Source organism: Musca domestica, unplaced genomic scaffold (genome assembly GCF_030504385.1).
Source record: "Musca domestica strain aabys unplaced genomic scaffold, Musca_domestica.polishedcontigs.V.1.1 4, whole genome shotgun sequence".
In the NCBI taxonomy this organism is placed as follows: domain Eukaryota; kingdom Metazoa; phylum Arthropoda; class Insecta; order Diptera; family Muscidae; genus Musca; species Musca domestica.
The window spans coordinates 2,090,496-2,106,039 of record NW_026712328.1 but is presented as its reverse complement, the minus strand read 5'-3'; the positions used below and the strand labels follow the sequence as shown (position 1 = coordinate 2,106,039).

Genomic DNA, 15,544 nt, shown 5'->3' with positions numbered 1-15,544 from the left:
TTGAAACATCATAAAGGTCCGAGTTATATACGATTTGGATAAAATCCATAGATTCTGCGATGCTTCAGAAAGCGTATATGATGCTGCATTGTACATCCGAATAGAATACTTCGATAATCATAAATATCCATTATTACTAGTATCCAAGATCAGACTGGTACCAATAAAACATTTTCTAAATCGCGAGTAAAATTATCTCAACACCGCACAATATTCTAGACAAGAAAAAAACACGTAACTGTGAAGTATATAACATTCACAGGCAATTTCTATATTTATTACTGAGTGAGGTTATTCTTTGCGCGCCTAGACAGATAACGGTACAAATTTTTGAGGGAAAAGTCGATCTGCTGAAATGAGACCGAGTAGCGTTCATTTAAATCTAAATTAGAATTCATTTCACCCACTTAGGCGGTTTGTGGGAAGACGGAGTAAAGTCCATTAAGTTCAATTTGAAAATTTGAACTGTCATCGAAGCTTGCCTAAATTCGAGACCCCAAGTCTAAGTAGCGGCATGATCTTAATGATTTCCCTCTATTGGCACCTGGTCACATTTTAAAAGAAATTTCTCGCTCCAGCGGAATCCGACATTTCTAACACGAAATATTAACGTATTACAAGGCAATACGTGCAAGATCAGGTTAAGGAAGGGCTGCAAAGCTTCCATGCTCATTTTTTCATTAGTTTAAGTAATAATTCATTTCAATAATTTAATGTGTTCTCCTGGATTCATTGGAAATCAAAAAACGATTGTTTTGTATTCTGTATTTACTAAGGTTGGTACAACAAAGTACTATGTTTGCGTATACAGATATATTTCTATTTTTCAGTATCCTGCCTCATGATATCTGCTGTAATATTTGTTTTAAGTTACTATGAAATAAGTTTATCGGCAATGTTAAAAATATGGATTGTATAAAAACGACGATACTAGTTTTCGGGCATACTTTATCATACTGTATAAGCAAAAATTTAAAGTTAGTTTACTTACCCCGCGGGAAGTCAGGAATTGCATTCCATTGGCAATTTGATATATAAATGAAGTTAAATCTCCAGAAGTTAAAATATTTGATTTTCCATGAGTGTTTCCGTAGTGACTGCAATAAACATAATAAACTATAATTAATAAAAAATCAAGCTATTCACTAATAAATTTGCGATTCTATCATTCTTAATATTGTAGAGCACGCATGCCCCATTAGTACATTCGCTTTTGTAACCAATTTGTTTGTCCTGAACCAGTTTTGCCTAGTACAAACGTGTTCACTTTTTAATACATTTACCATAAATTGGTCTGCAATTTTTACTATTTTGTTGCTTCAAAACAAAACTGTTTTATCAGATCCTTTGCAGGCAACACCGTTCTTGTGGTGACAGGACAGAATACATCCGAGTTTAAAATTATATTCAATATTAGTGATTAGCTTAAATTGCGGCAATATGTATTTATGAAAACGAATAAAGATATATAGGAAAAAATTGCATGTTTTGCATATTTTTGCATGTAGAATCAAATTACCTTCAATATAACAAACTTTGGTCCAATCAGATTTCTTAAATTTTAATTAATTAAAATATGCAAGTATGTAAAAACCTTATGTCTACTTGTTACTAACGTTTGGAACATCAACGGCGCTATCTTTGTCGCCATTCAGAATGCCTTAACATGCTGTATAAAGCTGTTTTTCAGAGATATTTCATAGACAGTGGTCCTAGCTCCACTTAATACATAACTAAGAAAAGGGTATACCTCTTCTTTTATTTTGTACAACTTGCAAAAAATACTAAGTGACAGAAAATATGCTGAATTAGTCACCACTAATGCTAAAAGTAATCCACAATACAATTCGGACCTGTATGCAACGACCCAAGTACGTGAAAATAAATTAAATTTTGTTGTTTGTTTTCTCTTTCGAGACGAGCTTAATGATCTGAAATTTGCAGTGAAAAGGCCAAAACTCATAAATTAAATTTTATTTGCAGCATCAGTCGCCATATATAGTCTTGGTGTTTGCAACACTGTCTCCTCTTCCAGTGATATAATTTTTTGAAAATGAAGGTTGAATAACACACCTTTTGAAACAAACTTAAATTGATGAAAACTAATTAAAGAATTATTGATCACCAGCTGATCCAGACCGTGTTGCTGCCCCATGATTTAGTAACGGCATATTCTTAGAACATACTAACCTAAAGAACTGCGCCCGTAAGTTGTAACCTTACAATATTTTCTTTGAAAAGCTTAAACGTTGTTAAAAATGTTAGGTTGCAATTGCAGTAAATCTAAGCAATTTATCAGAATAGAATTATATGCCTAACATTTATTTGTCAAATGAGCCGAACATTGAGAATAGAAATATCCAGGGCTTCAAATACTTACGCCAATTTAGCAATTGCACCGAAAAAAATTTCAGCTACGCTTGCTAACAATTCATCAAAATATTTTGCCTATCAGTGAGCTAGGCCAACAAGTAGCACTACACTACAAAAAATGTAGCTGAGAGAGCGCCTGCTACTAAATTAAAATTAGCAGTAACATGAAAAAAGCTCAGCCTAATTATTATACATACAAAAAAAAAAAAAAAAACAATTAAAAAATATTAAGTTTGGCCGGATTCAGGCAAGTTTCACTTTAAACTTCATATACCAGAAAAACCGTTTGGATAATGCAGTTAAACTTATCAAGTGAGTGAGGCCGTCATATGGGGCCACTACAAAACACATCTATCTTTTAAAATACCAAATATGAAACAATTATGTGGGTTAATGTGACTGGGATTATAATAATACCGAATATCCGGTGGGTATCGTTACACTTTCGTCTATAGGAAAACGTGGAACTAAATATTCCATGTTCTGCAACCGGGCTAGAACCCATTATGAACTACAAATACCAATTTTTATCAAAATATCGAATATCGGCAGTTACCGTTGTATGGGGGCTATACCAAAACGTGGACCTATACATACAATGTTTCGCAACACTAGCTAGAACCCAATATGACATATAAATAACAATTTTTAGATAAATCCGTGGAAAAATGTGGCAAAAATACCGAAATACCGAATATCGAGAGGTGCCGTTATATGGGGACTGTATAAAAACGTGGACCGATATATCTCATTTTCAATACCAACGATCCTAGACACAATACAAATTATTCTGTTAAATAGTGTGGGCTGTATCGTAATTTCAACAGACAGATGGACGGATATCGTTAAATCGACTTAGAATTTTATTCTGATTATGAATATATATGGGGTCTACGACGAATATTTAGGGATGTTACATACGGAATGACAAAGTTAATGTACCCTCCTTTCCAAGGTGGAGGGTATAATAAACTCGAATCAGCTCTGTACAATGTTTAAAAATGGACCCAAGCTATTAATCCTTTCACGTCGACTGCTCATTGAAATATATACTTTATACGCCACAGTAACAAAGAACTGCACAATTGGTTAAATTCGACACCCATACGCCATTTGCTGAAATAAAAGGAAAGGGTATCCCAACTAGAACTTAAACTGTTCGAGGTGAATGGAAAACGAATGAACAACGCACTCTCATTGTGAAATTGTTTTTTTATGGTGAAAGTTTTGTGACTACAGTCCGAAAACTACGATCAATTTGAGTCAACTGTAAAGAGATTAATGGAACAGAGAAATAATTCAATTGCTGTATCACACACTTCCCGGTCGCGCTTTGGAGACCAGAATTTACCGCCTAGATCGTGCGACTTAACACCTTTAGATTTTTTCTTTGGGGTTTTTTAAAGTCGATGGTTTACGCGATTAAGTTGACGACTCAAATTTTAAAGGTCGTGTGTGTGCCGGCAAAGCAGCTTCGGCCATCTGCAAGATATCTTGCCCCATATAAAACCTCAGTGTGCCTACTTTACGATATAATAAAGTTTTACGACTTCTAAATTTCCGTGTTTTGTTTAAAATTTAAAAATTGAGTTCTAGTTTTGACACGCTTTTTAATATGCTATACACGCTTTTGTATTCTTTGTGGGGCTCATTAAACTTTTTTGGTACTCATTGTTGATACTCGCCCGTTGATGTATACTCGAAGAGAGAGTAAGAGCAATGATCCGACAGAAAAAAACAAAAGTATAAAAAAGTAAGTCAAACACACACGACAGTCCAGAGTCGATCATAAAAGTATGGATGAAATAGGATTTATTTATCAGAGTTAGGCCCGTTCTTATATCTTACCTTTATAGTTCACTTTTGTTATACCTTACTTTAGGAAAAGTGAAGGATAAAGTTCACTTTATGGGACTTTCATTATTACAACCTTCCTTTAAAATAATTCCTTTTTTTTTCAGAGATATGGCAATAAATTGCTCTCAATGATTACTTTTTTGTAGATGTAACTGGTAGTCATTGCATTTTTTTTCAAAGTGGCATCATTATTTTAGTTAGAACAAAAATAAACAAAAAGAATTTGCCTTAATTTCGTAAAATAAATTTTTGCAAAAAAGTGAATCGAAAATGGATAACCAAACGGAAGCCCGTCATAGAAAACGGGCCAAAAATTTCTTAAAAGAAGAGGAAATGTTGCTTGTGAACTTGGTAGATGACCACAAGCATATTATTGAGAACAAAAAGTCTGACTCTGTCGTTTGGAAGCAGAAAGAAGCAGTTTGGAAGAAAATTGAAGACGACTTCGCAGCCAGTATGGGATTACGACGACCTTGGAAAGCACTGCGTGATAAATACGAGGTTATAAAACGTAAGTCAAAGATTGAACTGGCAGAACAGAAGTTGGAAACATATCGTACGGGTGGTGGAATGGTGACTTGTAAAGTATCTACTGTTTCGAAAAAAATAGCATCCATGCTAGGAGATTCCGCAACAGGCTTGGAAAATACGTATGATAGTGATTTTGGTAAGTTCTTTGTACAAAACGCTACACTGAGCAATTTTATGACTTATTGGTATTTCTCTTGCAGTTGTTGAACCTGATTACATTGACTACAGTGAGCTAAATGCATCTAATGAATCTATTGAGGCAAGCAATAAAGAAAATGTAAGTTTCATAATAATTGCTCTGTTCCAGTACCTGCAAGAATCTACTAGTTTTGCAATTTTATTCGATATCATAAAGGGAAGATCTGTTATCGTGTAGTGAAAACTATTACCTTCTTGCTGTTCTGGAACAGACCAAATTCTTGATTTGTTGACAAAACCCACCGTAAATCTACGAACAAGTTTTAGTTGATTATACAATAAAGAAGATCGTTCCACTAGCTAGGTAATGTTCTAGAAGTTGGAAAATTTTAAATTACTTGCTCTTAGCGATTTACATGGGGTTTCGAGAAGGCAATTCTGTAATACTTTAAGTAAATTTTAAGTGACAATTGATGTTTTATATATTATTTTTTATGTTTATATTTTTTAGAACAATCCCATGAATGTTTCAACAGAAGGAAAAGACTGGTCAACCGACTTTTGCCCACAGACTTTAAAAAAGCCTAAATCGAAAGAACTGGTTCACGGCGGCAAAAGAAAACGCAACCTTGAGGAAGAAAAACTTGAACTTGTTCTTTTACAACAGAGCTTTTACAGGAACGAGAATATTCGTGCTCAGGAGAAGCATGAAAACGAAGAAATGCGTGCTCAAGAAAAGCATGAACACGAAATATCTTCATTGAAACTAAAGAATGAAATTTTGCAGTTAGAGTTGGAGGAAAAAAAGTTAAAATTTTTAGAGTAATTCGAATGTATTTTTAAATATATCTTGTAATTTTTAATTGTAAATATATCTTGTAATTAAAAGTAATATTATTAGCTATTCAGCATTTAAAAGACTGAAAATAGATTAGAAATGTTTAATAAAAACTGAATTGCAATTAAATTTGTCTAACAAAATGCGACGTTTCTTTCACTAAACGACTGGCAGTAGAGACACTTACACCACAAAAGTCGCCAACCGTAATTAGGAAACTACCGCTAGCATAGAACCTTAATGTAATCAGTAGCTTTGTTCTAGGCGACACGGAATATTGCCTAAATGGAAATTGGTTAGTAATTATTCGATTTATGTTATATATTTATACACACTTTGACACTTTTGCTTCTAATGAAGGGCCAACTTTTTGTAATAGTAATTGGAATGTGCGTTTTGAAATTCTGAACCTTTTCATAAACTCCCTTTCATCATAAAATTGTAGATAATCCACTCGTTCACGATATGTCTTGGCCGCTCTTTTTTTTGCTTCAATGTTTGCGTAAATATCTTCCAGTTCTTCAATATAAAATAAACGATTGGCGTTATCCATTTTTTTTTTTATTTGAATAAATATTGCTGTTATTGCCATATTATCAATATAAAATATGGCAACATGAATTCAGTAAACTTTACGTTAAAAGATAAAGGGAAGATGGCCTGACCTTTTGCTTATCGGACAGTTCATATTTAAATGGAACTTGTAATAACGAAAAACGATTTATCTGTCCGACAACATCACTTTTTAATCTATCGGGAAGATGTAATAACGGGCCTTAAATTTGTACCAATTATTTGAATTTTCGAATTAGCATCCGCATGCGACGACGCCGATGATTAGTTAAAGGTTTTATCACGGTCTTGGTTGGTGGGATTTTGCTAAACAACATTTGCAATCATTACATTTTACTAAAATCCTTCGAAGCATATCAAAATTTATGACTTGGAGGACACTACATATGTAAGGTGAATTCAACCACCAGAAGAAACCCAAGAGTGGATTCAGAACATCCGGCAACGGGCCGTCTTGCAACACGGTTCTCGAATGTACGGAAAAAATTAAAAAAAGTGTTTTGCGATGAAAATTTTTCGAATATACATAAAAGAAAGTGATTCTAATTACAACGTTTATAACTCAAGACCGTCTATACTGATTTTACAGTTTATACCAATTCTGAATGTTGTCTTGGTGGAAAAGCATAAAAACAGGGAATGGAGAAAAGCGGCACAAACAACAAACAAAAACTCCCCAGAGGTATATGATGGTGAGAGGTGGAGGTGAGGGTGATACTCTGGAATGGAAGAAAATTGTAAAAAATGTAAATAAAACAAAAATAGAATTAATGCGCGATAAGTGTAAACTTCTAGTACTGGACGAAATGTGGACGCAGAGGTTCATACAATCGCATAAATCGCTGTGTCGTTTACTGTTACAAATTACAATTCCAATAAAGAAAAGTGTAACGCAGGGAGACCATTGAGGTAAAATGTAGCAAACATATACATTCCGGCCCCTTACTAAGATAACATAGTTTTCCAAAATGTTAGAACGGAAATTCAGATGAACAAAAGTAACAAATTTCCATGTTTAACTTATAGCCTGGGTGGGATTGGTACTTTTAAAAAAAATTTTCACATAATTCTTTTTAATTATACCCTCCACCATACTATGGAGGGTATATTAACTTTGTCATTCCGTTTGTAACTCCTCGAAATACTCATGTCAGACCCAACAAAGTGTATATATTCTTGATCAGCGTAAAATTCTAAGTCGATTTAGCGATGTCCGTCTGTCTGTCTGTCTGTCCGTCTGTCTGTCTGTCTGTCTGTTGTAATCACGCTATCTTTCGAATAAATTGAGATAGATGACTAAAATTTTGCACACATGTTTATTTTTCTAGTAGGCAGGTTAAGTTCGTAAATGGGCCATGTAGGTCCACGTTTTCATATAGCTCCCATATAACGGTACCTCCGGATATTCGGTATTTTGATGATTTTAACGACGTTATTCACCGGAATTGTTTCAAAATTGGTATTTGAAGTTCCAAATGGATACTACACCCTAAGATAGAAAATTGTCTGTGCAAGTCTATGTCTTCGTATAGCCCCCATATAACGGTACCTCCCGATATTCGGTATTTTGATGATTTTAGCGACATTTTTCACGGGAATTGTTTCAAATCTGGTATTTGAAGTTCCAAATGGATACTACACCCTAAGACAGAAAATTGTCTTTGCAGGTCCACGTCTTCGTATAGCCCCAATATAACGGTACCTCCCTATATTCGGTATTTTGATGATTTTAGCGACATTATTCACTGGAATTGTTTCAAATTTGGTATTTGAAGTTCCAAATGGATACTACACCCTAAGACAGAAAATTGTTTGTGCAGGTCCACGTCTTCGTATAGCCCCCATATAACGGCACCTCGCTATGTTCGGTATTTTGATGATTTTAGCGACATTATTAACCGGAATTGTTTAAAATTTGGTATTTGAAGTTCGTTATGGGAACTACAGTCTGTGACAGAAAATTGTCGGTGCGGGTCCAGTTTCGAATTTGAATATGGTAATGGCTTATGACAAACAATGCATATGTATGTCCACGTCGTATAGACCCCAATATAACGGCTATATTCGGTATTTTTAAAATTTTAACAGAATTTGTTAAGGATTTTATTTTTTGAAAATTTCCAAATTCGTTGTAAATGGTGGAGGGTATTAAAAGTTCGGCCCGGCCGAACTTACTGCTTTTTAACTTGTTTTTTATTAAAATGGTAAGTTTTAATTATTAGTTGCGAGTATACTAGAGGTAGTGAAAAACGGAACCGAAAATAGATTTTTGGGCTAGGAACGAATCAAAAACTATATTTGGAAGTTCAGCTTAAAATATTTTTGGGTATAGGTCAGCCCTAATAAGTAAGTCTATTTGAAAATAACTGTCGATGTTTCAATAACCCTTTAGTTTTTAATTTACAACGGCTAGTTTCGAAGATTGTGAAGCAACGAATTTACATATTTGTGACCGACGAAGAAAAATTTAAACAACTAGGACAAACAGGACAAATAGTGTTCGACATTGGACTACTTGCCCGATGTAATTTTGACTGATGTGCAGTCAACGACTTTTGAGGTGTAAAAGGTGTCTTTGGTAAAAATGACTTAATCAAAAAATAAGGAGAAGCAACTATAAATGACGACGACTTTTCTGTTCGCGGATATCTACATATATTTATGTAGTTCCAAAAGGCAAAAATGACATATTTTGATATTTTTTCCCGAATGCTGTAAGCAAATATAGACTAAAATAGGATCCCAATTACCCGTGATGGCGTCAAAGATGATCATTACCCCTGACAATTATTTAGGCCGCGTGGGATAGTTTCAATCCGACAATACTTTCCTTATTTCCTTTGGAAATATCTCTAGCTTCACATATTGTATTTAGTAGTAAGACACGAAATATTGATGGACACGATGGTGAAAAGATGCCGAAACGTAAACATAAAATCATATTCAGAAATGCTTCGATATCAGTAATGGCTATCGAGGAGGATTAGAAAAAATTAAAATTACTGGCGGAGTATTGTGAGGAAGCATTAAAATTGCGAAGAAGCAACCTACGAGGAGCACGGCTGGATGGAATTGTTCGAAAGTAATCCAGATGGTAGAGTTAACATAAAACTGTTTAACGTACACTTGGTGGAATTCGAATATAAAATATTGAGGGTGTCATACATCATGATGTCGATTGTCAAACGGTTATTATATTCCAAACAGTTATTATATTCCATAAATTGATAATTGTATTTATCCTCAGCGATATCAAAATTATCAACCTGGGAAGTCTCGGATGTCGTGAGATAGTTTTTGCACTAAGCGTAAGTGTTCAAGGCCTTGTCTTACAATTCCTGAATTTTCAAAATACGGTTTAGAGAAGACGGTCAATTGAGATAAGCTTATCTGTTCAAAGAATACAACGGATTTGAGAATAGTGTTAGCAGTTCTAACGAAGCGTGTAACTGAAGTTATCGACATTATTTTATTTTAAATAAAAACGAGTGTTGCGAAAATAGAAGTAAAAAATATCACAAACTTTTATTGTACCTGATTTAAAATAGACCAATATTGTGAACAGATTGAATCAAATTAGCAAGGAGATGTGTAATAAAAATACTTAAAAAAATTCGTCCAAAAAAAATTCGTCAAAATGGCATCGAATAATTCTACCGAAGATTCGATAGTTGTAGATAAAGTGTAAATTGTGAGTTGTTATTTAAATTTAAAATCAACTGCAGTATGTGACTGTCGAAATAACAAGAGTTCTACAAACAATCATGCAGTGATTAAATGATTTCTCCAACAACTTAGTGTAAGGAATAATTTTTAGTATTAGGGAAAGTATAGTATATTCTCACACAAGTATGGATATTAGACGGAGAGTTACAAATTATCAAACAAATATATTCCAATTATTTATTAACACAATGATGATAATTGCTAAGTTATATTTTTTATACCCTCCACCGTACTATGGAGGGTATATTAACTTTTTCATTCCGTTTGTAACTCCTCGAAATACTCATGTCAGACCCAACAAAGTATATATATTCTTGATCAGCGTAAAATTCTAAGTCGATTTAGCGATGTCCGTCTGTCTGTCTGTCCGTCTGTCTGTCTGTCTGTCCGTCTGTCTGTTGTAATCACGCTATCTTTCGAATGAATTGAGATAGATGGCTAAAATTTTGCACACATGTTTATTTTTCCAGTAGGCAGGTTAAGTTCGTAAATGGGCCATGTAGGTCCACGTTTTCATATAGCCCCCATATAACGGTACCTCCCTATATTCGGTATTTTGATGATTTTAACGACATTATTCACGCGAATTGTTTCAAATTTGGTATTTGAATTTTGTTATAGGAACTACAGTCTGTGCCAGAAAATTGTCTGTGCGGGTCCAGGTCTTCGTATAGGCTCCGTATATCAGTACGTCCCTATATTCGGTATTTTGATGATTTTAGCGACATTATTCACCGGAATTGTTTCAAAATTGGTATTTGAAGTTCGTAATGAATACAGTCTAAGATAGAAAATTGTCTGTGCAAGTCCATGTCTTCGTATAGCCCCCATACAACGGAACCTCCCGATATTCGGTATTTTGATGATTTTAACGACATTATTCACGGGAATTGTTTCAAATTTGGTATTTGAAGTTCGTTATAGGAACTACAGTCTGTGACAGAAAATTTTCTGTGCGGGTCCAGGTCTTCGTATAGGCCCCATATATCAGTACCTCCCTATATTCGGTATTTTGATGATTTTAACGACATTATTCACGGGAATTGTTTCAAAATTGGTATTTGAAGTTCGTAATGAATACTACAGTCTAAGATAGAAAATTGTCTGTGCAAGTCCATGTCTTCGTATAGCCCCCATACAACGGTACCTCCTGATATTCGGTATTTTGGTGATTTTAACGACATTATTCACGGGAATTGTTTCAAATTTGGTACTTGAAGCTCAAAATGGATACTACACCCTAAGACAGAAAATTGTCTGTGCAGGTCTACGTCTTCGTATAGCCCCCCTATAACGGTACCTCCCTACATTCGATATTTTGATGATTTTAGCGACATTATTCACCGGAATTGTTTGAAAATTGGTATTTGAAGTTCGTAATGAATACTACAGTCTGTAACAGAAAATTGTCTGTGCGGGTCCAGGTCTTCGTATAGGCCCCATATATCAGTACCTCCCCATATTCGGTATTTTGACGATTTAAGGTACAATACCCACCGAAATTGTTTGAAATGTGGTATTTGAAGTTCGTAATGGATGCTACAGCCTGTGACAGAAAACTGTCTATGCTGGTCCAGGTCTTTGCACAGCTCCAATTTAACGGCACCTCCTTATATACGATATTTTGATGATTTTAGCTACATTATTTACCGTTTATTTCAAGTTTCCAATTTGAATATGGTAATGGCTTATGACAAGCAATGCCTATGTATGTCCACGTCGTATAGACCCCAATATGACGGCTATATTCAGTATTTTTAAAATTTTAACAGAATTTTTTAAGGATTTTATTTTTTAAAAATTTCCAAATTCGTTGCAAATGTTGGAGGGTATTAAAAGTTCGGCCCGGCCGAACTTAGTGCTCTTTAACTTGTTTAATATTACACTTTGCTAATAAGTCATGCGCAAATGCCGAGTTTGGAGTTAAGGGAGGATAAGTGCGAATCTAGATATTCAATGTTCTGCCACTGGAGCGAAAACCCATTAAGAACTACAAATACCAATTTTTAGAAAAATCCACTTATAGGAAAAGTTTCTTTGTATGAAATAAGGAATGGAGTAGTATAAATCAGGTGATCCATTTGACGTAATTCATGTTGTTCACCTTGGCCCAGATGATAATGGAAGGTTTATGAAACATTAGTTGGTGGCTGTAGATGCATCTACTAAGTTTGTCAGGCGCTATCCCGCCAAAACTACATGTACTAAAGAAGCTATTACAGATTTGAAGGACTATTTTAGAACATATAGTCGACCAAGGCATGGAACGTGTTTCACTTCAAAGAGTTTTACAAGGGTTTACATTATAATGGCGTTTCTCACATATTAGTGGCAACAACTTCGGCACAAGCAAATGGTCTGGTGGAGATATTAAATAAATCGATAAGTCCGAAGGTTAGCGAAGTTGGTAGATCCCCAGAATGGAATATATTGGTTTAACATGTGTTAAATAATACCGTACATCGATCTATTAAGGAATGGCCAAGTGTCATGTCATTTGGAACTAAACAAAGAGGAAACAATGATGATAAAGTAGCCGAGTATATTTCGATATATTTTATAATTTTAATCATAGTGTGCTTTGAATGAAATATTATAGAATTTATGCATAATAATAAGATATAGTAGGTCATATTATATATGTATGTACATAAACATGTAAATACAAATAGCATATATGAGTGAAAATTAGAATTGGTAACAACAAAATAGAAACATTAACATAGTTAACAATAATAATGAATAGCATACATGCATACACCATTTTTATACAATTATCGAAACATGATATTTACGATTAAATTTTGTTTGAAATTCACAACGGATATCGTACAATGAATAATACAACTCTAGCGACGCCGGCAGAGAAACAATCATGCGTAGATAGCAACAGTGAGAGTTAGAGATCAAAACATGTTTATAGTGTTTTATATATATGTTTTATATATATTATAGAAATCAGATTAACGCCATTTAAACAATGGGTAATATTTTGCAATGATAGTTCTCCTCTGAGTTGATGATAGTTTGGAAAAATGAAGATGAATTACAACAGAGCGATAACGACAAAACAACAACGTCCTAATATAACAAAATGTGTTATTTTACAAAACTAGAAAATTCCCACCAAAAGGGGCTAAACTTTTGGCGTTGAAGAGAAGTGTTAGAGTTACAGCATCGAATATGTTTGGTGAGAAAAGAGAAAACAAATAAACCTAACGACCAAATGTGAAGTAAAATGTTATATTTGTGCTGTAATTACAAATGTGGTGAAAATTCTTATTCAAGAGTCATAAGAACGTTAGAGGATCAACACTTGTAGGAATAGGTGCAATGTAAATTTTGTATATTGATTTAATTTTTTTTATACCCTCCACCATACATAGTATGGAGGGTTTATTAAGTTCGTCATTCCGTTTGTAACCCATCGAAATAGTCATTTTAGACCCAACAAAGTATATATATTATTGATCAGCGTAAAATTTTAAGATGATTTAGCCCTGTCCGGCCGTCTGTCCGTCTGTTGTAATCACGCTACAGTCTAAATAAATTAAGATAGGAAGCTACCATTTTGCACAGATCCCTCTTTTGTCTGCAGGCAGGTCAAGTTCGAAGATGGGCTATATCGGTCCACGATATCGTATAGCACCCATATAACGGTACCCCCCGATATTCGGTATTTTGATTATTTTAGCCACATTTTCTAATGGAAAGGTCTGAAAATCCACACAAGAAATTCCTTATGAGCACTTTATCCCTTGGAAGAGAATTATCTATATAGGTCTACGATATCGTATAGCCCCCATATAACGGTACCCCCCGATATTCGGTATTTTGATGATTTTACCCACATTTTTCAACGGAATTGTCTTATAATCCACACAAGGAGTTCTTTTTGGGTACTTTATCCCTTGAATAAGAATTATCTATATAGGTCCACGATATCGTATAGCCCCCATATAACGGTACCCTCTGTTATTCGGTATTTTGATGATTTTAGCCACATTTTTCAACGGAATTGTCTGATATTCCACACAAGAAGTACCTTGTGGGTACTTTATACCTCGGAAGATAATTATCTATATAGGTCCACGATATCGTATAGCCCCCATATAACGGTACCCCCGATGTTCGGTATTTTGATGATTTTACCCACATTTTTAAACGGAATTGTCTGAAAATCCACGCAAGGAGTACTTTGTGGGTACTTTATACCTCGGAAGAGAATTATCTATATAGGTTAACGATATAGTATATCCCCCATATAACGGTACCCCCGATATTCGGTATTTTGATGATTTTAACCACAAGGAGTTCTTTGTGAGCAGTTTAACCCCTGAAAGGTAATTGTCTATATAGGTCCGCAATATCGTATATCCCCCCATATATCGGCACCTTCCGATATTAGATATTTTAAAGATTTTAACAGAATTTTTAATGGATTTTTTTTTGAAAATTTTCTAATTCGTTCCAAATGGTGGAGGGTGTTTAAAGTTCGGCCCGGCCGAACTTACTGCTTTTTTACTTGTTTGTATTCAGGTATGCAATCAAACGTGCGTAAAGCAATCAAGATTCGATTTAAATATACACTAAGAAACCGCTGGTAGCTCACTTTAAATATAAATCTGGATTCACGAAGCTGTTTCTTAGTCAACTATGTTGGTGATGATGAGAGATAACCCATGCAATGGCTCGATCCTGGGTCGATACGACTTATGCTTAGCATATGAAAGTGGAGGATAAGCGTCGAAGATCACACTAGGGCAAAATATGAGGCTAAGTATATGGGATCTAGCATTCCAGCACCTGGACCTATATTGAGAATATGAATTTGCAGTAGCTTCTGTCAAAAAATGCGACCAAGATATTGAAAGTAACAATCTATATAGACACGTGGACCTACTACTCTCGTATAGAAAATTTTCATTCAAAGAAAACTTAAAATGAATTACAGTGAAATAACAAGTATTAGGGGGTGCTGCCCAAGTGAACTTTTGTTACAAATTTTCTGGCAAACCCATTTATATCTTCGGCGACACTTTTAAAACTTTCAACATATCTTAAATGGGTGGGGGGCAGTGTGACATAGTGAAATAGTATTGCACGTCTATTTGCGGAAACGATTTTACAATTATTTTCAAATTTCGTCTCATTTAATAGACGAATGTTGAAAGAGAGCTGGATATTGTACCTATATATTAAAGAAGATATACACCAATTTTAATATCAATCATCCTAAGAAAAACATAACAGTAGATGCAAAGTTTAAAAGATATGTCTTAAATATGACGACTTATGTCTGATAATGGTGTTACAAACGGAATAACTGGCATAATCTAATTTAAAACAAATTTTCTATCAAAAACCAAAAAAAAAAATACAAAAACATTAAGTTCGACCGGGCCTTTCAATATCCTACATTGAAATGGCATTGGTTGGAGAACACAGTTAAAGTTTTCATAATACCATAAAGCGGGTGGATCCATTATATGGACGATTATTATATAT

At 34.4% G+C, this 15,544-nt stretch overlaps 2 protein-coding genes across 5 annotated transcripts in view; one reads left to right on the top strand and one right to left on the bottom strand.

The window, feature by feature from the left end:
- Positions 1 to 15,544, bottom strand: part of LOC101899591 (tyrosine kinase receptor Cad96Ca) — a 569,779-nt gene that overhangs the window by 106,242 nt on the left and 447,993 nt on the right. For all 4 annotated transcript variants that reach the window (XM_059126617.1, XM_059126620.1, XM_059126619.1 and 1 more), the window contains one exon: positions 992 to 1,097. In XM_059126617.1, coding sequence (XP_058982600.1) covers positions 992 to 1,097 — 106 coding nt within the window. The remainder of the gene's footprint in view (positions 1 to 991; positions 1,098 to 15,544) is intronic.
- Positions 4,390 to 5,880, top strand: LOC131804156 (uncharacterized). The gene is made up of 3 exons (XM_059126622.1): positions 4,390 to 4,897; positions 4,962 to 5,038; positions 5,411 to 5,880. The coding sequence occupies exons 1-3, from the start codon at positions 4,501 to 4,503 to the stop codon at positions 5,723 to 5,725; spliced, it is 789 nt and encodes a 262-aa protein (XP_058982605.1). The 5' UTR covers positions 4,390 to 4,500; the 3' UTR covers positions 5,726 to 5,880.